The 1,414-nt window shown below is 37.3% G+C and overlaps 1 protein-coding gene across 1 annotated transcript; it reads left to right on the top strand.

Moving 5' to 3' along the window:
• Positions 1-683: 683 nt before the first annotated feature.
• Positions 684-1,408, top strand: LOC109592915 (GTPase Der-like; the record flags this gene model as incomplete). Its single annotated transcript, XM_020008223.1, has 3 exons — positions 684-696; positions 745-1,059; positions 1,110-1,408. Coding segments are annotated over exons 1-3 (627 nt in total), but the record flags the coding sequence as incomplete, so codon positions are not given.
• Between the last annotated feature and the right edge of the window lie 6 nt (positions 1,409-1,414).

Below are 1,414 nucleotides of genomic sequence, written 5' to 3'. Positions count from 1 at the left end.
TGAAATCATAGATAACAGAGTAAATGAAATCTAATATCTATGTAAAAATGGCCTTAGCATGACATGTGATCAAAGAAGCTTAAGTTTTTTCTTCTTACGAGTGACTTATGACGAGTAATATGGCACAATACTGCTGCCTAGATATATTTAAAAGAGTTGAGAGAGTCTGGCTAGTACTGCTAGCCCACTACATTTCTGCCTCAACCTTTCACAAAGTCGGATGGCCAGGATGAAGTTTGGAGCATAAGTCCAAGTCACTACCAAGTAAGAATTAAGAAATTGTAGGCATATAGAAGGTAGTAATCTACTGGAAAATGGTTTTGTCTATCTCGAGAGTGTCAGCTTAATCACTGTATTTTTTTTCACCCTTACTTATCAAGCTTCTTCTCCCTAGTGCTGCTCTTTAAACATTTTTGCCTGATAAATGAAGGCTTGGACTAGCTATGGAGAAAGATCTTTTATTTAAAAAGTTTTTAAAAATCTAATTAAAAGTTCATGGTGACAAACAACCAAAGTACATAATACCTGCCTATGCAGCAAGTCCGATGAAGAGCAAAATAATACTTACTGTAGAGTACATGCTATCAAATAATGTTTATTACATGCATAGTAACTCCTAATAAGGAAGTGGGTAATTGATAGCCCTAACCTGAGTAATCTGCCCTTTTGCTGATACCAGCACTATGGCTGAAGGAAGTGAGTTCTCTTTATAAAAGTGTATTTTTAGCACTGCACTCACTGTAGGTAAGGCTACAAAGGAAGTTTTCAAAAAAACACTACCAAAGCTTATTAACACACTTGGGAAGGAACCCCCTTTTACTATTGTCACTGCTTCTTTATATGCTAAAGGACTGATTACAGAACAAGAACTTGAAGCCATTAAGACCAAACAAGGTGTTGAAAGAGGTAGTGAAGTGGCTTTTAAGCTCACAGACAAGATAAAGGATAGTGATGATCCTACTGCCTGTCTACTTACCATATGCGAGATATTTGAATCTGATGACATAGATAATCATACATTGAAGAAACATGGAGCAAGCATGAGAAAGAGTATATCAAGTAAAATACACATTCTATTATGATCCTTTCTAAAGACTCTATTCTAATAGACAGCACAGCTGCTACTGTAACCGTTCAGTCTGACGAGAATGAATCTTTTGAGCATCTTGATGTGCAAAAAGAGTATCTCACACCGGAAAAGGAAGAGAAGATCAAAGCATTGCGTGATAGTGGAAGGCCTCTTACTATATTAGTGATTGGTCCAGTTGGTGTTGGTAAGTCAACACTTGTCAATGCTATGTTTGGGAAGGATGTAGCTGAAGTCGGACTTAGTGGAAGAGCCGTTACAACAGAAGTGCATCCTTATGAGGGAGAATACAATGGTGCTAAGATAAAAGTGTATGATACTGTGGGG

The sequence above is a fragment of the Amphimedon queenslandica genome, unplaced genomic scaffold (genome assembly GCF_000090795.2).
Source record: "Amphimedon queenslandica unplaced genomic scaffold, v1.1 AMPQUscaffold_3513_Cont24494, whole genome shotgun sequence".
Lineage (NCBI taxonomy): Eukaryota > Metazoa > Porifera > Demospongiae > Haplosclerida > Niphatidae > Amphimedon > Amphimedon queenslandica.
Note: the sequence above shows the minus strand (reverse complement) of the source record. Positions and strands in the feature narration are given on the sequence as shown.